Here is a 27,733-nt window from a genome sequence, read left to right on the forward strand (position 1 = left end):
TCCCGAATTAATTACTACGGAAGTTTCACTTGTACGTATATGTATATAGTTTTATGTATATGTAAATAATAGTACGTACGAGTAAAGCTTCCGTAGTAATTAATTCGGGATAGTCTGTAGATTTTTCTTGATTTTTATTATAAATCATTTTTATTATAATTTCCAGTCAATTTTTCTTTGCTGCAATGTATTTTTTTGTACACTCATTGACAGTTTTTGAATTACATAAAAAGTTTCACTTTTGACGCTGTTAGTTTTGGACTGACGCATACATTTTTTCTAACCGTGCGGCCGAAGGCCGCATGGGAATTTTGAAGATCGAGAGAAGGATACCAGTCTCCTGTCACCAAATAATACATGAGATGGATTTATATATGTATATGACTATAATTATACACATAGTAGATTTTAGGGACTTGAAAATGTGAAGAGTGCTTGGTTGTCAGGACTGTTTCGACAATGTACTTGGGTGGCATAAATTTACAACTCTTTTGTAAGACCTCATCTTGATTAGACTCATATTCTTTGATATCAGAATATGTCGCGTGTTAAGGTTTTTCGCCTTTTAAATTTCAGTGCTTTTTATTACTATACTCAGGAAGGCTTTAAAATTTTCGAAACATATTCACTACTTTTCTTTTTGTTTCTTATGTGACGTTCGAATGAACATCCCTAATTTATTTAAAATTATAAGAGTGGCTAAGGAAATATTGACAGTCAGATACTAATCTGCCACTGAATCTTTCCTCAACACTGGTAATCGAGGTTTAGTACTAACCAACGTACCAGGTACCCTAGATAATTTCTGTTTATTTATTTGTGTTCTACGTCAGGTAACGAACACGGATTCGGATACACTTATAGTCTCGAGAAACTTAGAGATATTCTTTTAAGGTTTTCTTTAAATAAAATAAGGATTGATTTTAATAAAGTTTATTTTATACAGTTCCCAGAACAAGGATAGGATATATTATATTAATAGAACAATAATAATAAAAGTGTTAGTTACCAGTAAATTCCTTATGGGGAAAGTGTCACTTTGGTTAATTTAGTTAGCACAATCAAGACTCTAGGTATGATTGACTCAAACTTTATATCCCAACTACAAGTCCAAGACCGAAGTATGGCCCTAGTAATTAGGTTGAGCCTACTCTGGATTCACTTATTTTATTTAGGGAAAATATTGTGGATTATATCTTCAACCTTACTTTGAAGCAGAGTTATACAGCTCCTAAAGTAAGTTCTACGAAGCAGAGTTATACAGCTCCTGTAGAATGTTGAGAGATATGAAGGAAGTAGAAGGATTATATTTTCAACCTTACTTTGAAGCAGAGTTATACAGCTCCTAAAGTAAGTTCTACGAAGCAGAGTTATACAGCTCCTGCAGAGTGTTGAAAAATATGAAGGAAATTAAAAAATAGGTTAATAGTGAATCTGAGCCTCTGGAGAAGACTGACAATCAGAATACAAGTCAGAGTTAACGCCAGAAATTAGACTGATTATTCCTAAAAAGTGGCCCTTTTTATATCAATTGAGGCCCACTTACACATGTTATTATGGGGTATATGTTTATGAATCTTGATTGTGTTAGTATGTAGACGTGGAACTTTAGTCGTGGCGTTTTTGACGTCAAGAGATTTTCACATCTATTATTTCGTAAGATCATAGATAAGCTAACATGATGAAATCTCGTCTCTTATCTATTGTTTCATGAATAACAATTATGGCCCTATAGGGTCTTATAGTTAACTTTTATTGTTACTGATGGTAAAATAGATTTCTTTCTTTTAAATGGACGAGAAATCATCCATTTTTACGGTTGTGACACTTATTTCATTGTTCTAGGTGGGGAGATCAAATGGCTCCTGAAGAATCTAAAATTTCTGATGCAATCCTAAAAACTGTTTCTTGATGATTCAAAATTTCTTTTAGCATATTTCTTATAATCTACTGTCTGTCTCTTTTTCACAGTAGATTGAAGTGTGTAACGACATTCTAATTAAAACAATTACAAATTTATTTCCTATAACCTATAATCTTTAAAATCGAAGAAAAAGAGCTGATTTGGAAAATTAGAACTATGTTTGGACATAGCTCTTCAAAATGAAATTTTTATGATTCAAATTATCACGTAAAAAAGCGAATGCGTCGATTTCGTTGCGTGCGTAATTTAATAAGTGGTCGTCGGTTCGAATCTTCTTAATAGAATATTCCTTACTAGGCGTCACAACTAGCGTTTTTCGCAATCTTTAAATTGTGTATACGTAAAATTGGTGTTCAACATACATAAAATCTTAGAAAATTACTTTTTAATTCTTTAAATTATTTTAATTAATTAGTTTTTTGTAAATTCTACATAAACCACCACGATTTTCACTATAGAGAATTGAAAGATTATAATATTTCCTGAACATTACAATAAATTATGCAAACACATTTATTGAATAAACTTTTTCATTCGAAATCAGTTGATTTTACACATCATTGTGTAAAAATGCACACTAACTAATAGTTATGTTGATATATTTACTATAAAAGTTATAGCTAATTGTGTTAAATTAACACAAAATTAATGTCAGTTAGGTCCTCTTGTGTGTCAAATCATTGATACAAATTTTGTGTAAAGATTTAACGCATCCATTTTGTGTTAAAATGACACAAAAAATTGAGTAAACCGTTTTGGACATGTGAAATGTGTTAATTTTAACACGAATTTCTTATTTGTGAATATATTGATTTAAAAGAATATTCATCCACGATCTATGGCAAAAAAAACTCATGGTTGTTAAACAAATTCAATTCATCTCGAATTCCAGTCCAATTTACTTTGATTCTGAGGTGAATTTTAAATTTCTGTATTGCTTTACATTCTTTGTGGTTTCATTTGCTTCAGTCTTCTACACATAAAATATATACGTTAATGTTTACGATAGAAAATCGGGAATTTAGTTGTTGGCCTAGTTTGTTGTCGACTAGAACTGACTGGATGTTTTTTTTCGCCATTCTAATTTTCCTTTCTCAATTGATAAATGTTCTTTTTCAACAGAATATTGATTTCTTCAGTTGTTACTCTTCACTGTTGTATAGTGATATCGATATGGCCCGTGTAATGATATATTTATATATTGTTTCCTAATGCATCATTGAAAGTTCACGTGAGTTTGAATTAAATATTTCTTTCTGATTCACCATAAATTAAAATCAACAGTTATTTTTAAAGATTTAATACATTAAAAATAATTAAATAACAAATATCGGATTAATTGAAGAGAAAAAAATTTCGATCGATCTTATATTAAAAAGTGTTTTCGTACTTAAGTGAGTAATTATTAAGATACACTATGTATATTTCTATTTAAAATGTTTCTATAATATCTTGCATGACAATCTCACCTTGCTCTGCATATCGATGAATTCCAAAGAAAATAAGCCTATTTCCAGTATTTATATTTCACCTACCGTCTGCAGTGTTCAAAAATAGTTTTGAATTCTCTATATTGCATATTTTTCGTGATATCAAATATCTAAAGGATACAAAAAAGCACACTAAACATTCGTTTGTACAAGCTTATACAATAGCTAAAATCTAATGTACCAACTACGAATTCATTAACAACTAATCGATGAGTAGATGAATGATCAGTTATCATACTTTTTAAAAAGTTTAAATTGGGAATACAAATAGACTATTCTTATCCAAAGTAAATTTTACGTAACTAAAGAAATACAATTATTTACAAATAAACTATACCAATGTTGTTAATTTCATGTTCTAATAAAAATTGGTATCACTATCAATCAATAACAAATTTGCATAGAATCAATTTCATTCTGATATTGATTACAACATAATTTAACATAAAACAAAATTATGAAGAATTGTTGCATTTTAAATGAATCAAAAGTGGTTTCCAACATTCTGTTATACATGTTGAACATTTGTTTGAGTAATTCAGTGAAATCTTGAATATCTAAGTGATATAAATAATTCTAAAAAAATTTTTTGTTCATTAGTTGCATAATTTTCCTCTTTGCTTATTCGTCGAAGGTATTAAGGATTGACTAAACTACAAAATAGGAAAAAAGTTATTGTAATTTTTCACGGATAATATTTAAACATAAAAATCGGACCTGTCTCCATCTCCACTTCCTTCACCATCACTACTTGCAGAACTTGGTTGTCTCCCACTTCTACTACAAGTAGTATCTTCTGGTAATACTTCTTCACTTCTATGAACGGTAAATGATGATTTTCCTCGTTTTCCAAAGCCCAATCTTCGCTTTCGACCTTTATCATGGACATTTATGCCATCAACGAACAGATTGATTTCAGAATTTTTTTCATACCCAATTTAAAGACGAATAAATTTTAGTTCCGTTGTATTTGAAATTTAAAACACATGAGCCAAAGGGAGATAATAAGAATCTACCAATAGCATATTAATCATTGCATGAATGATTTGTAGTATTGAAAAATGTTGATCATCTATTGTTTTCAACAACTTTCCAATAATGGTAAGAAAGCAGTAAATGATGACTATTTTATTAATAGCAAATTTTGTGTTCATAGATGAGTAAGGGTACAATTTACTTAGCAAATCTAACCTTCTATTTTTAACTAAAGTTTATTCGGTTTATGTAAAATTTCACAGAGATTCCAAAAGAACTATTCGCAGGCAAAAAAATTTTACGCGTCATTGAGTTTGTTTTTATAAACATTTTTTCCACTAGACCATCAATTCTTGCCAATTAATCTCAAAACGATTGCTTAGCATAGTATCGAAAAAACCTATCATTTTTCTTTTCTCAAATTGTTCATTGTCAATGAAAGATGTTTATTCAAAATTTGTCGATCAATTCCTTGGTATAAAATCGACAAATTGTTTATAACAAAAAAACTCAATGACGCGTACATTTTTTTTGCCTGCGAACTATTTATTGGAATCCTCGTAATTGGAATTTTACATAAAATAAACCTTAGTTCAAAATGGGAGATTAGATTTTCTACTACCCCTATTTTTATTTGCACCCTTACTAAACGATTAACGAAAGACAAATTATAGTGTTTATAATAAAAAAAAATTTATGTTGGAACATAGTTAAAATATTGATATAAAGACAATGTACTTTCGATAAAATGCACTCTGATTTTATTATTTATTGAATTATTTTATAGATTTAATCTATAAAGACTTAGTTGCAAATTTCTGTGCTGAAAGTAATTATGATAAAAATTACTGTGCTAGGATAGTAAATTTTTGTGGTAATTATTCCAATTTCGTAAAAAAATTATTCTTTTTGTGCGAATTGACGTGATTCCAAATAAATTGAAAAATGCACGAAAAAACAGTCTCAGTAACATGAACAAACCGAAAATCTTTTGCTGTTGCAGATTTTACTCTGTAGATCTTACAAATTAAGTAAAAGCTCTTGAAAATACATTATAAACCTGCAGAAGACAAAAAAAAAGATTTCTTAATCAAATAACAACTTATAATAATTACTATTTTGAATTAGTCATTATAGAAATCATTGAAATTATTGTTAACTCCTCCAACTTATAACAATTGTGATAAAATATCTATAGTATACTAGCTGATATACTAGTTCGTTTATATTTATGTTAGGTGGTTATTAATTTTTTCTTCAGTTACAAAAAAAAATTCTATTAAAAAAAAAACAAATACATAGCATAGATCCTGTTTTGAATTGTTTTAAATAGAAGGAGTGCATTTTTTTTATGTTAAGGATGGATACCATGTGAAATTCCGCAGTACATCTAATGAATTTTTAATTAACTTCTATAGGGAATCATACATACTAATGTGTTTTTTAGTATGTAGTATTTTTAATTAATCATCAATAATAAAATAAGCATGCAATTTGACTCCGTTTTATGTATCACACAGCAGCCAATAATGGATTTATATTCATATGCAAGGAAAATCTGGCAACAGCGCGCGTTGCTAGTGCCTAACCTTCCATGACTTCAGAATTTGCCGGTTACTCCAAATTGAACCAGAGCTGTCAATGTTATTTAGAGCTACACCCAAAATATTAAAAGTTTATAACAATTACAGTCAAAATTAATGTATATTATAATAAAGATTAAGTGTATATATTAATCTAGGTTCAAAAGGTTATTATTTAAACTTTCCTTCATATTCCTATAGTCATAATAATTAGCACATAGTGAATTACTGAGAGTAATCACTTTATTAGTTCTTAGTTGTAAATTAGTTGGCTTTCCATTACATATAAACATGAATAATAATGAGAAACCTCGTGTTTGTTACAAGGACAAACGCGGGAGATTTACTTTGAAGAAAAGGAAGCAGTGGTTGATCAATGTAGTGAACAGCAATGCAAAACAAAAATGTTTAAGGGATACATCAAATAACATCACTTTTGGATTTAATGGCCGAAGGGCTTTGGAGTTAGACATATTGGCAGAAGAACTATGGTGTAAAAAATGTAATTTTGAACTGTCTCTTCGATTTACAAAGATAGAAGTGCATCCTTGTTTAGCCAGTAGTTTGCAAGTAATGTGTGAAAGGAATCAAATTCAGTATAAAGTAAACACTTGTCGACCAAACAATTCTGTCATAGGAAAATTCTGTAAATCAACAATTGTTGTGGAGTACTCTTTTTGAAAAGTATAAAATAATTTAATAAATTTTATATTATTATAACAAAATATAGATATTTATTATACACTTGGTTCAATATAAATCATGCTAAGTTTGTCTCTTTCTATCTAGGCTCATCAACCAACTTCCAGATCTAGTACCGATGATAATCAAACAATAGATTTGGTTACATCTTTTGATGCTGGCTGGCAGAAATGCGGATCTGGATTCAGTAGGAATAGTTTGTCAGGTACTGATGTACATAATTTTCTCTCATCTCTCATTGAATACTACCAATCCCTACAATCATTTTTTTAGGACATGCTTCAAATATTCAAATATTTTTCAAGACGTCTGACATGTATTCTTGAACACAATAGAAATGATCCTGAAGCCATTTATGAATTATTATTGAAGTATAATCAACAAAAAAATTTTTGGAAGTTCTGAAAATTTTCAATTTTATGAAAGGTCGAATTGCCTCTGAAAAAATAAATTTCGAAATATTATAAAAAATATATAATGACTATAGAGATGATGAAATAAAATTTTTTCTGAGTGAAAGCATCGATGGCAAACCGAGAATGACGAAAAATTGAAAAGTCATTCAAAGTATCACGTACGAACTCCATCGCTTAAACGCTAGTTCATCTAATGTCAATAGTGTAATCAATAACGAGTGTCGTTTGAGCAGTAAAGATGAAGAGAGTTTAAAAGACAGTTGAGATGACGCTAACACATCCTATGGATTACAAAGCATAGACAGAGAAGACATCTACGAAGCTAGTAAACTATATGAATTTCACACGATAGATGAAGGTGAATATGAATACGGTGATTGTGATGATAATGATGATATATAAGATTTTGTCACTTATTCTAATATACGATTGAATACCTCTTTAACATCAAGTAAGTTCGTAAGATTACTAAAAAATACCTTATTTACTGAATAAAACTAATTAAACACTGAATTTTTTTCAGTATAATAATCATGAAAATAGTAGCACTTGGCTATCTTGCTGATGTTCCAGACATGCATGTCAATCCAAATGAACCTGCTTATAGTTTAGGTTATCTAGTGTTTATGTTAAAAGTACTAAGACATTTATTCATCGTAAATAATTGCAATGTTTTGGTGATATTTGTTGCTATTTTGGAACTCTAATGAATATCATTCAGAAGAATTTTAATGAGTTTTTATATCGAATTCTTAAGGTTTGTTCTGACGTATTACATCAAACTATTCTCTTCAAAAAATATCACTTAAATTGTTATAAACTAGACTTATATTTTTTTTGATATTAATAATCACTGTAATTAGAAAACAGTTAAAGCAAAAAAAATAGAAGTATTAAGAATACAAAGAAGGAAGAAGGTAAGCACGTATTAGAAACTTACACAAATCAATGATAAAAAAACTAGTGACACAAGGGAGAAGGGCGTACGCAATGCCAGCTCAAGTAGGCACTATGTGGGGGACATAGAGCTTCGAGGCGCATGCTATGTAAGCACACGTAAATTCTATGTGGAAAAGTCCTAGAGCCAAAAGATGCACCGTAAACTAGAAAAAAGAGAAGGGTAGAAATGCGTAAATGATTAGAGAAAATTTGGGCTAGGCCTAGGCGATTGAATTAATTTAAATTTTGGATTGGAGAACGCTAATCTATAAGCTTTCAAGAGATGCGCGAAAAGCACCTTACAAAGCGTGGACTTGAACACTGAGGATACTCTCTTTTGAAATTTTACTGGGCACGGTGCAAATCTGAACTCAGCTTGATTAAACTCAGAATTTTTTTTCTTGATTCAAATTATTAAACTTTTTATTAATTCTTGAACTTGCAATCGAGTCATTAAAGATCAAATATATCTTAAGTGGATTCTCTCTTATATTAATAACATATTTAAATTCATTTTTCTTAATTATTTAACAAAAATTATTTTAAAGAAAAATCGCGCGTGTAAGTAGAAGAAAGACAAGGAGGCTTCGACCAAGATTTTCAACGAGACAACGACAACCTTTTAACAAAAGCAGCCATAAAAAGTCATACAGCCATCTCACCCGCGCTTACAGCCGAGAATTTCCAATCAATGCGTCAACCAAACCAAGCAACTGCAGCATTCCACTAGTGAGTAAAAAAAAGATAAAAACTTGAATAAAGAATTGACTGCCATAAAAATAAAACTCTATCTTTCGTTAAGAAAAATAAATGCACTATGTAAAACACTAAGAACCTTTCTTATTTCTTTAATTCTCCATCTAAAGTACATTCTGCGAGGTCCCCGCACCCATGATGAGTCGAGGACGATTGGGTCTTGACTCAAAAAAGAAACTGTTCTGCTGTTGAGACATAACAAAATAATACATAATATTGTCATCTCATATTTTTTAGTTATATTAAATGATCAGCTAAGATCAGCTGTTTTTCATTCAAGTTGAAAATTTAAAGTTCAAAATAAGAAATTTTGAAATGTCACTCAAAAATAAATAACTTATTTGCATAGATGTTTTTGTATAACTTAGAATTAATATAAACTACTTGTTATGTAAAGACTAATATGTTAAAAACAAAATTGGTATTACATTGAGATACAAAAAAATTAAGATCATTCAAAACAAATATTAATTGGGTGTATTCACTCAAATTTGTCATAAACCTCAGATATATAACAATTCTATTAAAATTATTATCTATTGCACATGCATAATTATGAATGGACCATCTATTTATATAGGAGAAAATTGGTTTTTAATTAATTTATCACATAAATCTTTTTAAAAATCAGCCATTATTACTGTTCTCCTGAAAAAGTATTCTTCTTATAATCAAAAATTTAAATGAATTTTTTTTTATCAATTCTGTTCTATTATTTATTCACGTTTAGAAAATAATATGAATTTTTACTATTTCAATGAAAAAAATCTTGCCGCTGCTTTTAACAAACAGACTACGCAACAGTACGATGTTGCCCCATGTTTCATGGAAAGTAATGGCGATCGGCGATCAGCTTGCCAGTGAATTTCTCACAATTGACTTTCTCAAAATTGAACTCAAATATTTCTACAAAAAGCACAGTAATGACCAATTTTTCTTGCATACAAAAATTGAAATTCAGTACGTGATTTTCTAAAAAAATTTTTTTCCCCTGAGTTCCATTGTACGTATCATATTTTTCAATTTTCTCTTGAATTTAACTATTTCCGGTGAAAATAACCCGAAGTTAAATGACGATTTTAATTTCGTTAATTTTTGTTTAACCTGTAGTAGAATATTATATTTTTTCATGTAATTGAAAAAGTGGATTTTATTCTTCAACATACTTCAAATTTAATATTGGGTATCCATCCTTAAGTTTTCAGTAACTTTTTTTTATCAAAAGAAAAAACTTGCACATAGTGCACAAATCTCGTTTTTTATTGTTCATAACAATCAAATTTGTTACAGGAAATTTACACAAACAAAACGTAGCCTATGTAACTTCTGTCACTTTTATTTCATGTTTACAAAGTTTTATTGAAATAAGACAGATTAACATTCTATAAATAGTCATTTACGTTTTAACTCCATAAGAATATTTTTTGAGCTTAGTTTCAGACAGTTCGTTCAAAAGCACAGCCAGATACTCTAATTTTATTTATTGTTCAGTCAAGAGACTGCTCGTTTTCCTGCATGTTTACAATTCCTAAAAGACCCCGAGTCCACTTTGGTCAGAATACAGCACTACTCAAAATTCTTGAGTAAGTGATGTAGAAAATTTCTACAAGCCCTTCTTTCTTCCTGCAAAACCCTTTCCTCTAATCAGAAATTGAGTCACTAGCTAGTGACTCGCACAGCAAATTCTTAACGATAATGTGCCAATTTTGGGAATTTTCTCACCTATGAGATATGAGTTAACAACCAATGAGAATTTTGGGAGTCTAAGTCCACTTCGATGACCACAAAGTGAGTCGAAATTCTTGTTGAGAAAACACGAGTTGAATTATCTGAGTTGTATTTTCTATTCATTATCTCATTATTTCTTAACTATTAAAAATATAGTGTGTGAGATGACTATCTTGTATGAGAGCACGCGCATAGTCTTATTAAGTTAGAGAGAGACGATTTTCTATGAGTGAACAATAAATTAGCAGTATTGACTATTCTAGTCTTAATTATGAGTAATTTTTTTGTGACATCAATAAAGTAGAGTAATATATTTTAATTTCTGGGTGAGTCAATTTCCATTCCTCCTCACCAAACCAGTACCCCGAGTTTTCATTTTTTATCGAGTCTTTATTTCACATTTATATAGATCGAACAAATGGTTCCTACTAACGCGACAAGAAATAAAAGCACGAAATATAATGAATATTGCGAGAATAACTCTACCATATTAGGCGTTGAATTTAGTAATTAGTTATCGTTAATCATGATTAAATTTATTTAGTTCTAACTCTAATCTATGTAAATAAAATGAACCGATTCTCGTGAGTTCATTTGCGAATAAGCTAATTCCGGAAACCGATTTCTGTATAACCCCGGAACGTTCCAGGATGGCTTAATCAACTGAGGCAAACAGTAAAACGTAGGTTGATTGCTCGCTTACGTTAACTCATCGCATTATAAATGATAGTCCTTGAAATGTCCTCGATATTGAATCGCAATCGAGCTCGCGTCAAGACTTAGTGTATATCGGTTTATAACCGATAATAGTTATAGCTACTATCTTATCATTTACTTTCTGGGATTTTCTTCTTAACAAAAAATACAAATATTATTTTATGAATCCGATTGACTTCAGTAAATTATGATCACAAAAATGCGTTACCAAACAGTGTTTTACAGTTGAATAAAAGTAAAATTGAAGGTATTAATTTGTTCTCTTTAATTCAACATCTATTCTTCATTTTCATTTACTCTTTTGAGCCTCTAAATTGATGTCTCTCTTTATCTCGTTTGGCATCGAAATTCATATTACAACTAGCTGTCAACAGTAAGTATAACTTACGTATTTGACACATATTCCTTCTTTTTCTTTCTTTCAGGTGAAAAACCTCGAGCTGGACAGTGAATCAGCAGACGACACGACCCTCATTTTTTTCTTTTGCTATAGTTACAGAATCTAATCAGTAACTGTAACAGAAATTTTTCGTTACAGTTACAGACGGAAATGACTGATTAATTTTCGCAGTCTTTTTTCTAATCACGTTATTTAAGTAGTATATAAATTCAGACAAAACAGATATCTTTGGATAGCTGTAACATTCAGTGCCAAATTTATATTCAAATAACTACAAAATAGGGGAACATGGGGCAAGACGGCTTTTTGAATTTTAAAACAACTTATACATACAATAATGTAATTTGAGTGATAAGCATATTTTCGAATTAATGTAAACTTTCGTATTAATAGCTTCGGAGGATCCATTTCACCTCACTAAGTTATCGAAAAAGCTGTCCTGCCTCATGGATCGGTTTTGATAGCGTTACATAAAATTAGTAAGCAACTTATAAAATTGGTTTCATTCATAAATAAAAAAAGTTTTGAGCTCACGACAGAAAGCAATGTTTCAAACTTAATATTAAAAAAAGTGGAAACAATACGCAAGGCAAGAGAGAGGACACCGTAGGGAGCTTTATACGAGAAAAAAGTGATAAGCATTGTTGTGTCCGACTAAGTATTCGTTCAACGAATATTCATTAGTTCTTTTTTTTTTTTCTTTTTCTTTATTTTTATTCTTTTCCGCGCAAATTTAGACTGCTGACCACTATTTTTCGATAATGGTCAGCTTTTTCCCAAGCCTTTTGACGGAAGTGGGCTTTGGGTTTCGGCATGAGAAACATTTTCTCTTTTTCTTTTCGTTTTATGGCGGAGCTCGAAACTGCATACGGTGCATCTCTCTTCGTTTTGTTTCGCGGGCTGGGAGTTTCCCAGCTTAATCAGCTTGGGGAACTTTCCAGTCCACCATAAATCACGCACACATAAACAACGACTTAATACTTACAAAGTAAGACTTTGTTGGGTCGGTGTTTATGTCCGCTGATAACAGTCATACCAGTGCAGGGTTACTTCCGGCGACTCTGTTCACACGCGGCCACTTCGTAGACGAAACAGCTCTTATCGAGGCTTTTTGTCAAAGACCACAGACTCGTCAAGACAGCCCGTGTATCTAGCGTCGCTTTGAAGTATAAAAACATTCTGACCCTAGTCTACTGAAAACTCTCTCCAGAGACACAGTAAATTTTACCAACATTACCAATTGTACCTATTCATATACATATTGACAATTTTTTTATCGTTAACTGTATACATTTATCTATCTCGTAACCATTAGTGCTAAGCAATATTGTAATCCTTAGTGATCTAAGTATAATAAATTTGAACAAACTAAAAAGTGTTGTGTGAGTTCTGGAGTTCTTGGAACCTTTCCAACCCCCTGGACTTCCTCCTGAAGGTCGTTTGGTACTCCCGATGTCGAAGCTCACCACTCAACGAGCCGGCAACCGTCTCGAACTTGACTCTCGAAATATCGATAAGGAGAATGGTAAATTCTTTATATCTGATCAACCTTATACTCTAATCGGGAATTGTCAATTGCAAGAGAAGAGAAGAGCGCAGGCTCTTCTAACGTCCCCTTAAAATTAAATCTACTCTTCAGAAAGGGAAAGAAGTCTTTTATTTTCTCTCCCTCTTAGAAAAACTACCTGTCCCTGTCCGATGCCTCTAATCCTTCCTACGCTACCCGTTCCCCTTTACACCGATATATTTTATATCGTGAAAACACCTTTATTTTATTTGGAAGAAATAAAATAAATTAATCTAGTCGGACATAACAGTATCACATTCAACAAAAGAGGACAAATTATAGAGTGCTCGATTGAAAAGGGTGAAGTAGTGAGCAGAGAAATCTTTGTTAATAACTACCGAAAAATTTTTTTATCACACTTTTCCGAAAACTTAAGAGTATATGATAATACATAATATACTATATGTTTATTATACATTTGAAAAATGTTTAAGGTTTATGATCAATATGGATTGTTTGTTAACCTCATTCTTAAAAATAGTTCTGTTATGGTTTAAAAATCTTCGACTGCAAGTGACTGCAATTTTCACTGCAAGTGATGTTATTACACCTGATCCAATACTTTACCAAATTTATAATGATTATTTAAGTACTGCTGAATACCCGACTAGAAATTAATTCAGGTATTTTGGAGTCTGATCAGATCCGGATCAGATATTCCGAAAAAAAATTCATCAAAATTCATCAAAATATTTTAATTAATTGAACAATTTATTACTGAGTATTCATGTAAAAATATTATTGGTAGTAGTATTTTTTAAAAAAAAAAAAACATGTGTATCTATTGAAATATATGTAATTGTCATTACTTATTTGATAAGTCGAAAGCCGAGCGGCCAAAGACACCGGTTTAAGTTGCGTAAAGTAAAGGTCGTAGGTTCGAATTCTTTAAGTACAATTTTCAATTATTCAATTTTCTGTGAAAATTTCATTAAGTATAATTAATAGATAATATTTCTTATAAAGATACATTATAAAAAAGAAAATGTTAAAGTGCTTTTTTTTTTTTTTTAATAAAAAAAATTATAATAAAGGCCTGGCAAGGATGTCCTGGTCAGGGCTGTCATAGTTAGCTCGATTTGGACGAAAATACTTAAAGCGTTACATTTTTAATTGAATTATAATAAGATTTACCTATTTGAACCATAATAGGGTAATTGAGATGCCGGATCAGACCCGGATCCGTATCCTGAATTGTTTTCTACTCAGGTACTTTATCGTCGGTTTTTGAGTAAATTTTACTGAGAAATTTATGGTGAATTTTATCTCAATATTTCTGTTTAAATGTTAACAAATTTTTTAAATATTTTTCATTGTTATTTTCGGTGGAATTTTTCACTGTAAAAAAATTTTTTTTGCTCATCTTATGCATGTTAGAAAATTATTCGCCATCAAAAACAATGTCACTTGTATTATTATCACAAATGTAGTGAAGAAACATCACAATTCAAAACGCTTCTACGTTTTTTACACATACTGATCAATTTGAACGTTTATCGAAGAAATTTAAGAAAATACTAAAATTGAACATGTACGGACCTTTCAATTTATCCAAGTATGAACAAGACTACGCTCACGTGTTCATTTATAGATATCCGAATAGTAGGTATATGTCGTCGGAAAATTTTAATCCTGAGCCTGGAATTTATTTGACTTGGTACTGTCCATTTTTTTCATAATAAGTGAAAGAACATCTTTTTTATTTATTTGTAAGACTAAAGATTTTTTTTGTTGAGGAAATGTTATCAATCGTGCTTGGTAAAATTTACTTTGATGGTTTTGTAATAAGTCATCCGCGTAGTTTGTAAAATTTCTCAGATTTTGAAGATATCACACAGTTAACCTAATTTTAAAGATAATTTTTCACGAACAATTTTTTCGGTGTATAACTTCCCACTGGGAAGTTAATAAGTAACACAATAGATTGAATATGATTTCTATAAGTTTCACAAATTTGAAATACCCTCATTTTTGTATTCTATTAATTTTATATTTAAATTTCTTTTGCTATTAGACTCCTCTAACATTAGAGAACTTTCTAAATTCCAAATGAAATGAACGTATTATGCCATAACAACTGTTTGTACCGATCATATTATTTCTGACAAGGGATTATCAGAATCTGTACTTTTTTCAAATTTTTTGCAGTTTTGATATAATCTTTATGTTAATTGACGGTTATTCTTTACGTTATTTTTTACTCTCACATTTGAATAATGCGAGTAAATCCTATAGACGTAATTCAAATACTTTTGCCCCCATTCTCAACTATGAATGTTCCCGAATCACTTATAAATAGCAAAGAAATACATACAAAAAAATTTATAAAAAATATTTCTGCCAAGATAAACTCTGGCAAACTAGGCCTATATTATACCTATGATCAAATACTATTAATTCCTATGCAAAATTTTATAGTTCGTATAAGTGCACTTTTAGTGTCACCGCCTATCATAAATAATCACCATCCAATTTCTGACGAATTATTTATAGTCATTTCTTGTATTTCTGCTCAGGATTGTTGTTTTTATGTTTTAGCCATCTAAATTTCTTGACATTCGTGACTTTCTTGTTCAATGTTTTTTTCAACATCTTTCCTGAAATATCAATATTCAAATTTTCCTGAAGATCTTTGTGTTCTGTTTAAAACGACCAATTTGTTTTCATACAAGTAATGTTGAAACAAATATTTCAATAGTCTTTATTTTTAGAAAGTCACTTAAATTTTTTTCTGTCTATCTAATTACCATTCAAAAAAATATTAAAAGAGTAGATTTTTATTCGCGATAAGAAGTAAGGAAATGCAAGAACCGTTATGAAAGTAGCAAGGAAATAATGTTTTAGATTTTTTAATTCGTTATACGCTACTACTAGTTTAATATTATCTATTAACTAGCTGATTCCCGGGACTTCGTCCGCGCAATGTGCATAATTACATTATATAGTGATAGATTGATCGGAAAAGTATTGAAGGATAATTCCGAAGTAAATACTGGTTATATTTAAAATAATTTCAAAAAATTGCGTAAAGAAAATAATTGAGTTTTTTAGGTGCACTTTTAGTGTCACTGGCTCTCCGCCTATAATGCTCTTATTACACTTAATACAAGTTAAAATTACTAAACTGCATAGTAATTTTTAAGGTGAAATTAGAGTAAAAATAACTATGCAGTTTAGTAATGTTAACAATGTGCACAGTTATTTTTACTATGTGTATAGTAATTTTTACCCTCACCCTACAGTATCACCAAATTACTATAAAATTCAGGGTAATTTTCACTATATATTTCTCTGCGTGTAGTAGTGAGAACAAGGGAGTCCAAAAGAGAATGAAATCGAGAAAGAAGAAAAATCGAAGATGCATCCAAAAGTCTACAAGCACAAAGAAACTAAGAAATTACTTTGAGTTATCTAGATTAACATTTAAGAATAAAATATGATCACATGAACGTTGATACTTATTTTTATCCACAATCATTGTGGTAAAACCCACAAACAATTACAGGTGAGACAATATCGTCATCGAATTCAACGACAAAAAATATCACTGCATCCCGAAAATTACAATCATCTAGGCCTACAACTAGCTTGCTATTATCATCATTACATACATAAATAATTGCCACATATTGCCACTGATTATGTAAATACCGGAAACTTACTCGACCAGTCATTATTTTATTGTATTCAAGTTACTCCGATAAATAGTATTATACTCAAAACAGTATTTTCAGATATGTCATACAGTAGATTTTTTAACAAATAAATTTATTATACATGTTTAATTGCATACAGAATTGCGTGGATTCAATTGGTTAAGAGACTCTTTTTTCGGACTGATCGATTTTGTGACCTAATAATAACCCCAATTTTGCAAATAGTGCAAAACAGCAAAATAAGTAACGATTCAAATTTAATCTAATTTACGTATGTAAAATCTATACGTAGAATTTTGAATCACCCTCTGTAAGTAAATTTTATATATGTATCAAATATTACACTGAAACTTGATAATAATAAAGCGTTGAAATACTCAGTAAACACTGAACTTTGCTGTTCTATAACATACACATAACATATTATGTTGATGTTAGTTATGTGTATATAGTATAACTGTTGAATAAAGTAAGTTTAAAAAAGTAATATAACAGTTACTTTTATGCAATGAAACCAAAATATTACATTTTTATATCGGTGTTATATAATTTTTATGATGTTATTATTACACAAATTCATCCTAACAAGTCAAAAATTAAGTTGACCTTTGATGGTATTTTGGGCTACACATTTTATAATTTTAGCATTACTTTAGCATGACATTACACTTGTTATTTTTGTGATGTGTGGACGTTATATTATATAGTTATATGAATGTAATATAACATGTGTTGTATCCACGTTACGTGAATGTTATATTAAACAATTATATATTAACATGATATAACATTTGTTACAACTATGTTACGTAGATATTACATCATTCGATTATATCTATGTAATCTACCACATACGAAATTAGAAAGATAAATGTTCCTATAGTCATGTTAACATCAAAATAAAAAAAGTATGATGTATTATTATGTCAAGATAACAATTTATCTAATTAAAAAAAAAATTACTAATGACTTTACAATACTTACAACATTACTGATTATTTTCATCTTTAATCTTAGTGATAAATAAATGGAATAATTATGAAATGTGTATTATTGAGTGGTTATTTCAAAAAATTGTTTTTGATATTTTCTAATAAAATAGTTGTATGTTAAAAAATTATCGTTGATATATATGTAATAGTCATTTTGTTCAATAAGTCGATAGCCGGGTGAGTAAAGGCACCGGTTCAAGTTACACGATGTAGTGCAAAACAACGGTATGTTGTTTAATGGGAAGTAGTAAGATGTATGTTAGGACTATGTTATATTTCTGCAACATAACAAATATAACAAAGTTATATAACAGCAATATCATGGTGTTTACTGGGTGGTAACGTTTTTCCTTTTATTCTTTACAATTATATTATGACTAAGTAATAAGTGATAGTTAGAGCAGTTATTAAAATAGAAAACCGTTCTCATTTTATTTATTTTTTACTCTTCTAATTATACGATTTATGAACGCGCGTTTCAATAATTGATGCTCATTTTAAAGATGTAATTATTTAAGTTTCATAAACGAAATGGTTTAAATTATGTTGTAAAATATTTAAAAACTTTTAATATTAGAAGAAAATAATTAATATAAATTGAATATTGTCGATGATTATCGATTATCGTTAAAAAAATTCAAATGTAATTGCGAAGTCGATGGCAAATAACTTTAAGAATTTAGAAGCACTATAGCTTGTAGCATAATGAAATGTTTTTGGAGATATAAAATTTTCCAGAAAATTTATATTCGAGAATTTTTGTATATCACAATAAAATATCAATTTTTTTAGCAAAATAAGATTGTATATTATATCGTAGTCATAATCGAAACTCTCATTTCTTCGTTTACATCTAGCACAGTAATTTTTTACATATTCACATAAGCTTTCTTTTTTGTCGTTTATTTCATTTTCCATTAAATTCATAGATAAAAATTAACAATTCAATAAATCAAAGGTGATATGTGAAATAGAATTGGTCATTCTCAGAGCATAAAAATTGTTGCACTATAAACAGAATCATTTACGAAAGTACATCATTTTGATTCTCGTTGCTCGTCTTTCTCAGACAATACAAACCCTAAATGACTAATTAATCCCATAAATTAGTAGAGTTTCTACATAGTGATCTAGTATAATAATAAGTTTAATAAATTGAAATATCAAAAATAGATTTTTAGTATAACTAATAATAATAGCGGCGAACCATTATCACTTGAAAATAAATAACACTGAATGTTTGTATTACCTGTAGCTGACAGTTGACTTGTACTGTTACTTTTTTTTCCAAGCCCAGCTTGATACTGAATAGAACTTCCTCCGCCACTGCTACTTCCACTTCCGCTCTTGCTACTCGGGGAACTTTTTCGTTGTCTTCTTGTAGTCTCTTCCACATGAAGGCTAACAGCCGTATCGCTTAAACTTCCGTCAGCTAAAAAAATATAAAAATGTATTCTTTTAACGAATATAGATCTATCGACAAAATAGATCATGCTAATGAAGACGTAACTTTTCTTGAATTTGGACCTGAGGCCTCGATACACTAAGACGTGTTTATATACGTTCTTAGTGTCAGTTTAATTTTTTATTATATACGTTGAAAATAATGAGAAAAAAATTCAGGTGGTGCGCGTTCAAAAAATCGAATCTTAGCAGAAAAGTAGTATACTTGATAATTGGTTATTTTTTTTTGTCGTTTTCACTGAAACCCTACCAGTTCGCACAATGTCATGAAAACATCCTACTCAGTAATTGCCCAATAAGAGTCGTGTCCAAGAAAGCAACAAGCCATTGTCGTTGACGCAGTGGAAGAGATACCCATCAAAGAATACGCTGTAAAAGTAGCAAATAAAACACCAACACATCAGTATTGAGTCACACAAACTTGAGATCAGACCCTTAATTGCAAAAATTAAGAGGATTATCATGTCCAATGTGAAGCCAATAATTTAAAACAACGTTCCGGAAAAAAAGTTTAATGAGCTGAATATCGAAACTAATTCCGGAATTCAAGTTTAGACATGGATAATACAGACATCACAATTAAAGAATACTTCTCTACCGGTGAAGAATACAAACATCAATAATGACAGACCATCAAAACCAGTCAAGAATTATATTATATGAGAATGCTAGAAGTGTATACCAGCACAAAGAAGAACTAAGGAGCATATTCAAACAGATATATAAAAGCGGTACGTAGCAATTATTGTATGCTATGGTGCTTGGTTTCGGGAAAGGGGGTTGCCATAATTCTTACATAGAAAACTCTCAAGTACCAAGAACAAAAACCAGCCTTTTCTGAAGCTGTAGTGGCCGAAAGTTGCCTTATTTAATTCAACTAAATTCAATTTAATTTGTTTTAATTTCTTAATTATTATTATTTCTACTACTATTATACCATAAAATGTTATGTAACATTTTTACTAAAAATCACCCTAGTGCATCATATTTTTTTAGAAACAATACGTATCTTCAGAAAACACGTATCACAAGGTCTGCTGCCCTCAAGGCGCTAAACAAATATGGAATCAAGCGTACTTAAGAAAATATCCGTAAGAACAATCGGCCCTACTGGGAATTCGCGGTGGGGCCATTATTCACGCGTAAGGCTAGAGAGCCTGCAGAAGAAAACCGGATCCCATACCAATAACCAGGGTGGATCAAGAAGATGACCCTAGAACTTGGATATCTCAGCACCCACTGTGACTCAGAACGTTCGAAGGGGTGTTTGGTTGACCTAACGGGCGCTGTCTTCTAGTGCTTCCGCTCAGGGCCAGTCCCCGAATCTGGCCATGTATACGTGATTGCAATCGTGATATGATTCTACTCAGATTAAAGTATGCATTACATTCCTAACTAGACGAGACACTCGAGTAGATCCGAAAGATAGTATGGCTCGGATTCGTCATTGCTCTGTAAGCCTCACCCGATTAAAAACGCGTATCCTTCCCGGGCCTCGTATAATAAGTATATAAACAGTATCAACAGGAACAATAATAATAATGATAGCCCTTGGAGGGATGAGGGACCGCTTTCTAACAGAGCTACGAACAACACCAGTTTGACGTAGTCAGGCTGAGATTCTCGCTGCCTATATGCAGAAAGCGGTCATCCTTGGTTCTTTCCGAATCCTAAGACGGCTGGAATAATGACGGAACCTGAAGAAGCTGAGTGTCTGCAAGACAATTCTGTCCGGCCAGGCCTCAAGTAGTTCGGAGCTCTGGAATCTTCGCCCAGACATTCTCTGATGATTTAAAAGACGATAATAATAGTATTATTGATCATAATAATAACAATAACACAACCAATCAAAACAACAGTGAATACAAACCACCAAGTAACAAAACAAGTGAAAGCACCGTCTTGAATCCAAGTAGTCAAACAAAGTTCCAAAATCTTAATCTAAACATTAATTCTGCAAAAGAAGCGTATGCTCTAGTGAAAAAAAAGCAACTAGACGTGCTGTTAGTACAGGAGCCCTACGCCACGAATGCCGTTTCACTAAGCTACACAGTTAGAGATTTGGCCAAGCTCTCGTCGCTGCAAAAACCCTTAAACGGGAGAAATCGAAATTGGCTACTATCGTAGTTAATGCTTTCCTTAAAATGCTGCTCATTCATGAACTTAGCAATATACACTGCATGTTTGCTCTCATTAAAGGGCTTGGTTATTCATTTTATGCGATGTCACACTGTTTCCAACATAGGGATCCTATTGAAGTTCACACTTAATACCTCAGAAAAGTCTTCACGACTCTTGAAGGCAAACAAGTTCTTATCTGCATGGATGCGAATGCTCGATATTCTTTGTAATACCAGATTTCGACATCAGAGGAGAGAAACTTTCAAACTTCTTTACTGAATTTAGCTTAGAGGTTCCTAATAGAATCAAAGAGAGTCCTATATTCAGCTCCTTACGAGGGAAATCATTCATTGACGTAACGGTGACAACCCAGGAATTGTCATAGTCCCTGAACAAATGGTCAGTTGAAGGAAAGTGAATTTCATGATTAGGCCATTCGGGCATTGGGATCCAGTTCAATCGAAGTGGGGTGTAGGGCAAAACTTACGTGGGGTGAACCTGACGATTCAATGTTAAAGCAGCCAATTGGAAAGTTTTTGGTAAGTTGATACCCGAGCTGGAAAGCACACTATCTACTGGACCATTACTGGACTAAGCCGTGCTTCCCCCGTCCGAAGGACGGAAATTGAGTACTTCGCTTCTTAGGGCATAACTCTGAGAAATTATAACTCTACTCTCTTCGCGATGGCGTTTCCCGGTACCTTGAAACAGGCACAGGGATACACGTAACAAGCCCGGGGCCTTACGACATACCACTACGAGTCCGACCTCAATTGGCCAGTTGTACCTAGTCCTACATGTCATATTTTGACTTTGCAGCCCCAGGCACAGGGCTTGGAATTTGGCCTCCCGTAGCACCAACTTTATTCGCTTTGGTCGGCGGTCGCTAACGCGTCTCGCGTTCGGCGCGTTCGGAGTACCCATATTCAGACTACTATATAGGGCAGTACGAAATGGGGCACGACAAACTATAATCTGCTCCCGCGTTACGCGACATACCTTAAAAGACAGAAACATCTATGTAAACCCGGGGGCCAACCATTGCTGGACTACCGGGTGAACCTTGACAGATTTGCCGACACTCTCACAAGTGAATTAACAGAACTCTGTGAGAAATCCATACCGTACCGAAAAGCGCCAAGGAAAGTGAATCCTTGGTGGAATAGCTATTCGTCTCATTTAAAGCGTTATGTATATAGATTGCCTCATAGATACCAGTGAATCAAAAAGTCAGGTGCAGATACCAACCGAATAGCAGCACTGAGACTCCGATGCCAACAGCAGGTAAGAAAATACTCTCGAGCGATTACACAGGTGAAAACAAAGAGCTGAAAAAAGTTCGTTACAATCCACGGCAATGAGGAGAAATAATGTGTAGTCTACAAACTTGCAGCCGACAATATGAGAACCGAAAAAGTCATGAGTGCACTCCGCACTGAAAAAAGTACTGAAACTTTAGACTCCAAAGGAACAGTCGAGCGATTGTTGGTGGTCAACGTTGTTGATGACCATTCTGAGACGGATACGGAAGAACAAAGCAGGTTAAAGATAAACACTCTTAACCTTTTAAATACAAACGACGCAGAACAAATCATACCAACCTATATTTTCTTATCAGTACTCAGCAAAATCTCATAAAAATTCGTCTTTCAACTAGCTTGCTTAAACAAGGAAACATTTCGGATTCCCGATATGAATTTATGATAGGGCGATCAACAGTAGATAAAATTCTAATAAAAAAGCAGTGCAAGAATCCACAGAACGTAACGCGGTCGAATTGCTTTTTAATATTTCAGGTGCATTCAACAACGTATAGAGGCCTTTAGTTCTTGAAGAATTAAAGTCACGAAAGTACCTCAAAAATATTTACAAAGTAGTGAAAGATTACTTTACAAACTGAACAGCCAGCCTATTTAGGGAAACTGATTCTTTTAAAAACGCTTGATCAATCCGAACATGGAAAACGTTACGCGGCGTATGGGGACAATTTAATATTTATTATAGATGGTAATTCTAGAAAAACTCTAGAGGCCAAGGAACCAGCGGTCGTCGATACTTATTTTGTGCAAGAATGCGAAGTTCAAGAATGCGAAATTAAGCTTAGAGGTAAGAGAAACTACAGGGATAAAACAATCCCAATTATCAAGACTATAAACCACACCTTAGAAGAAAGAGAGACAGACACGAGTGAAAATCTCGCAAAACACCTGTAGTCTGTGTATTAAACGGATATGATGTTTATTTTACCTTATTTTTCTTTGATTTTAACTTATACTTAATTCAAACTTTTACATCTTTTAAGAAATTCATAAATACTAACTATACATTCTATTAGCTGTCGATAATATAACGATGCTTTCTCTCACACTATAAGAAATTGGGGCCAAAAACCAAGGTGGATAAACCGGTACTACGGGAACAAAATTCAAGCCGCCCCTGAGACTGCAAAGTCGAAAAACGATACATAGAACCAGGTGCTTTCGGTTCATTGAGGTCTCATAGTGCTATATTGTTAGGCCTCGGGCTAGTTATGTGTATCCTCGTGCCTTTTTCATAACGTAGATTTATGCATCCTGGAAAACGCCATCGCAATAAGTAGAATTGTTTCCAGAATTATGTCCAATAAGGCGAGGTACTTAAACAAAATGTCTTTTTCAGAACAGGGAAATATGGCTTTGGACGTTATAATACAAAATGCTCATAGATCTAACAAATTTTTCCCAAATTCTGTAGTTTGTGAAATTTGATAAAATAGCAGAATGCATTTCGTTTTTGAATTCAATCTTTATTGATTAAACACAAAAAAAAATTTTAACTTCGAAAATTTTGGACTTTAACTTTTTTTTCGCGAAAACTGCAATAAATGCAAAACAATATTACGGGTAAAAGTTGTAAATTTTAACATTGTCCACAACTTTTGCTTGAAACAATTTTCTATCCCTATAATAGTTTATGCGAAAAATCTTTTACCCCTTTTTCACCCTGACGCTGGACTCGCGAAAGATTGCCAGTATAGGTCTAACTTGACTGGGTTATCAGGCTTCATTCTATTTAAACTTAGTTGAAATGAGTATTCAAGATATGAGTAACACAAAATTTTGGCGGGAACGCGTATTTGTCGTGCCATATCTCCAAGTCTTCTTTGAGACTGAAATTGGTTATTTTCTTAGACTCACGAGTAATCATTTGATCGACCTTTGATTGATCTAATTATTTGATTGTTATTTTATTGTTATACATCCGAGAAACTCATTATGAAATCTCGTTGATACTTAATTATTTATTGTAAAGAAATTCAAATCACTTTGGCAGTATTATTGCAACTCACGGAGAAACTAATTACGTGCTCTGTAACATTGATGATTTACATGTTATTTTATCGATTGATTTATTTGTTCAATCCATCAAGCTGCGTGTAAGGGTCTGCGAGAAATTGTTGGCGATTCGATCGTGATTAGAGATTCTGTCCTTTACCGGCTGACGCGAATTACATTTATTGATAATTATTATTATGAAGACGGTGAGTTAAAGTGTTCAAAATTAGTATAATAACTACAAAATAGTTAGCAAGATCTTTTTCATTTTTTGAAATCAAATATCTCAAGAAATAGGCAGAAAAAAAGAAAAGTGAGGTGACAGAAATCTCCGTTAGACGGTAAGGAACAAAGGATGTTCTATGAAGTATTGTCAATTTCTGCGTAGTTGAAAAATTATTCATAAGAATGTATAGATTCTAGTGGGAAAAAATTGTTTATAACAAGAAAACTTAATGACGCGTACATTTTTTTTTTGCCTGCGAATAGATTTTTTGGAAGCCCCGTGTGATTTTTTATAAAATAAACCTTGGTTCGAAGTAGGAGTTAAATTCGCTAATGAAATTGTACCTTTACTGGACTATCTATAGAAAACTCAAAACAACGGCTACTGAAACATTTCAGAAGAACGGAATGAACAATTTGGAAGAATTTGCGAAAACAATCGATGCTAATATAAATTCAGTAACTACACATAGAATGAACGTAAAATTTTTAAGAACAAATAGATTCAAAATAATAGCGTCAATAGTAATCTAGAATCAATAAAAAAAATTTTATAAAATTCAAATGGGAAAAACTACAGTTAAATTTCTCTAACTTCTTGTACATGTAAATTTTTGAAATAATGGTGAAAGATCGCTTAAAGTGGTGGTGTGAGCACAATGAAATTTTACCGCCAACACAAACGGGCTTTCGAAAAGGACAATCATGAAGTGGTAATCTGATAAACATGACTCTATTTGTTTTAGATAAATTCGGAAATCGTAAAGACACACTTGCAGCTGTCTTAGATGGGCAGAGGGCTTTCGACAATGTGAATTGCGACATTCTTCTTAGCAAATAAGCTGATATCAAGTACTCTACAAAAGTAATAGAACTTGTAAAGTTTCTTGTAGGTAGTAAATGTGTATTTACAAGCTTCTTAATGCAAGATCCTAGAGTTATATACAACGAAGTAGTATTCTCAAGGAGAATTTTGGGTCCACAATTATATATTATTTACGTCAGCGGTGATATTGTAATATTGTAATCTGCCTAAAAACATACGAATATCTGAATTGGCAGATAATATAGCGGTGTATTCCTACATTGCTCCATTAAATAAATGTAAAAAATTAATAGAAAAACCAATAATTACAATTCAAAATAATCATCGAAAACTAGGGTTACAATTGTGTCCAGCAAAAATTGTACTCATTCATCGTAATAGAGAAAAAAATCTATCCAGCAAAGACAAAAATTGAAATAGGTAACCTAGTTATAAAATCGAAGAAAAACACACGATTCCTTGAGATAATCTATGATTAGAAGCTGTTATTTAAACAAAATGTAAATCTAATGTTAAATAAAAGCACTGGAGCCTTGAATACAATAAAGTATTTACGGAGAATCTGGTGATGGTCGAAGCCCAACACCTTGCTCCTACTTATAAGAGCTTTATATAAGCACATATTGAGTACGGTATATCGGCATACTTTCCTATGTTCCAGAAGCAAACTAGTTACCTTGAGAAGATTCACATTGATGCCCTACGTATTGCACTGGGATATAGAATTAGTACTCTAACTCACATAATGCTCGAAGAATCCAAACTTCTGTCCATTTATGAACATTCTAAATTCACCAAATGAACACCAAAAATTCAAGTTTAAAAGAAAAAGGCTTATTGGAGACTGCATTAGAAATGTAATACCCAATTCGATCGATAAACTGTATGTAAACAACAAATACAATATTTACAAAATAGATTATCTTACAAAACCTAAATATAATAAGCCAAAAATAGACATACGTATAAAAAAATAATCTAATCAACATTCTTTATAACAACTTTGTTTGTTGGAAAGCAAATAAAAATTCACTCTGAAGATAGAAAACAATATTTTTCTGTCACATTATGTTTAGAAAACCAAAGCAATGTTGTAAACAGGTTGACACAGGTAAATAAAAATCTTACATATTTAGAAAATTTTTTTTGTTATAATTAATGAAAAATTGCGTCCAAAGATAAAAATCGATGTTTCTTTATCCCATTTTCTTTAAAAAACCAAAATAATATTGTGAACAGTCGTTTGTTCAAAAAAATTGAAAAAAAAGAATAACAAATTTCAATCAGTAAATTCAGTATCTTGTCGTTCACAATCACTGCAACGTTGAAGAACACATGTTCAACAGTCCAATTATAACTGTGACAACATGACTTCTGCAAATAGTACAACATATAAAACCAACAATCTCAATTTTTTAGTAAATCACCATATTTAATCGTTCCTGAAAGATTGAACTTTTGTAAACACAGGAAAAAAAATACATTAATTTTACATGATGAGTCACAGTGTTTTAGTGAAAGAAAAAGATACATGTTAAAAGAATTGAAATATGTTGCATAGAATCCGTTTTTAATTGTTTATAACAAATTTCATTGTTATAAACAATTCACATGAACAAGAAGTAGCCTATAACCTTTCTGATAACGCCCTCAACATGTGTGCAAAATTTGATTACAATCGAATAAGCCGTCTCGGAGATTAGCGTGGACGGACGGACAGACAGACAGGCACTAAAAAATTTCAGTAATAGTATAGATAAAAAAAATTTAAGAAGTTATTTTGTAGTTGAAAATTTACGATCAATTTTTTTCCAATCATTTTAGTTTTTGTGGAATTTCAATTATTTTTATAATTTTATCTATTTGTAGCTTAAATTAATTATTTTGTTCACATTTCTGTTCACTACTGAATAAATATATCATTCCACGCAACTGAAT

The 27,733-nt window shown here is 31.6% G+C and overlaps 1 protein-coding gene across 11 annotated transcripts in view; it reads right to left on the minus strand.

The window, feature by feature from the left end:
* Positions 1-27,733, minus strand: part of Rim (Rab3 interacting molecule) — a 244,107-nt gene that overhangs the window by 80,037 nt on the left and 136,337 nt on the right. For 8 of the 11 annotated variants that reach the window (XM_035091932.1, XM_035091936.1, XM_035091933.1 and 5 more), the window contains one exon: positions 19,095-19,277. In XM_035091932.1, the coding sequence (XP_034947823.1) occupies positions 19,095-19,277 (183 nt within the window). Of the gene's footprint in view, positions 1-4,131; positions 4,289-19,094; positions 19,278-27,733 lie in introns of all 11 variants that reach the window. The other 3 variants (XM_035091938.1, XM_035091931.1, XM_035091930.1) reach the window with 1 other exon arrangement.

Source organism: Chelonus insularis, unplaced genomic scaffold (assembly GCF_013357705.1).
Source record: "Chelonus insularis isolate UGA/USDA-ARS -01 unplaced genomic scaffold, ASM1335770v1 contig_8_pilon, whole genome shotgun sequence".
In the NCBI taxonomy this organism is placed as follows: domain Eukaryota; kingdom Metazoa; phylum Arthropoda; class Insecta; order Hymenoptera; family Braconidae; genus Chelonus; species Chelonus insularis.